The sequence below is a fragment of the Artibeus jamaicensis genome, unplaced genomic scaffold (assembly GCF_021234435.1).
Source record: "Artibeus jamaicensis isolate MK-2021 breed Jamaican fruit bat unplaced genomic scaffold, CSHL_Jam_final contig_387, whole genome shotgun sequence".
NCBI lineage: Eukaryota > Metazoa > Chordata > Mammalia > Chiroptera > Phyllostomidae > Artibeus > Artibeus jamaicensis.
In genome coordinates, this window is record NW_026521812.1 from 12,974,550 (window position 1) to 12,975,626 (window position 1,077).

At 34.6% G+C, this 1,077-nt stretch overlaps 1 protein-coding gene across 1 annotated transcript; it reads right to left on the bottom strand.

Moving 5' to 3' along the window:
* Positions 1–350: 350 nt before the first annotated feature.
* LOC119044985 (EKC/KEOPS complex subunit TPRKB-like) lies at positions 351–800 on the bottom strand. Its single transcript, XM_037139575.2, has one exon. The coding sequence runs from the start codon at positions 798–800 to the stop codon at positions 351–353; it is 450 nt and encodes a 149-aa protein (XP_036995470.2).
* Positions 801–1,077: the final 277 nt, after the last annotated feature.

Below are 1,077 nucleotides of genomic sequence, written 5' to 3' on the forward strand. Positions count from 1 at the left end.
AACTCCTTTAACTTGACCTTATCTGGGAAGCACTTTATCTGCCCTTCATTATAAATGATAGCTTTGCTAGATAGAGTAATCTTGGATGTAGGCCCTTGCTTTTCATGATTTTGAATACTTCTTGCCAGCCTCTTCTTGCCTTCAAAGTTTCTTTTGAGAAATAAGCTCATAGTCTTATGGGAACTCCTTTGTAGGTAACTGCCTTCTCTCTTTTCTTTTCCTTTTTTTTTTTTACAAATAGACATTTGAACATTTTTAATATTTCTGTAATTTCACAAGACATCTTTGTTGAAATTCTACAAATGACACTATTCAACAATGTCCCAATACTTTCTTCTTTTGAAGATAGTTTATATATCTTTTTTGACTTCTGTAATATTTTTTATTTCAGGAAGATTTTTCAGAGAAACTTGATGACCTTCTACCTGAGATATTAGGTTTTCTTGATCTATTTGTTTTTCTCCATCTTCAATGTCAACAATTAGAATTGAAGAGTCATTCACTGAGATACTAAATTTTTTCAAAGCCTCTGAAATATCGTTATTTGGGGACAGGTTAAAAATAATTTCATTAGCAAGAGTTCTCATCTTCATCTTCCCTAGTTTGTAGAGATAAACTGCTTTGTTTGCTGCAACAAGTATCTGAAATGGATCGATGATCACAGTAGGGTTTATTAATGAACCATCAATGGCACCTTCCATGGCCTTTTTTCTCAAGTCTCTGGCATTTTTTAAGTCATTAAATAACAGAAGGGTCACCCTGCATTCAGAAGATAGGTCCAACTGATGTGTTAACTGCATTTCACAGGTAAGCAGGATTCTAATATAAATAATGATACCGTAAACAACCAAGAAGAAAACATAGGCAGTAAAATTTCATATGTCTCACACAGTGGTATTTTTGCTGTTGTATCTCCTTTTGGGACAGCATGGATGGATCTGAAGAGCATTATGCCAAGTGAAATAAGCCAGGCAGTGAAAGACAAATGCCACATGATCTCACCTGTAAGTGGAATCTAATGAACAAAATAAACTGAGCAAAATAGAACCAGAGGCATGGAACCATGGAGCAGACTGA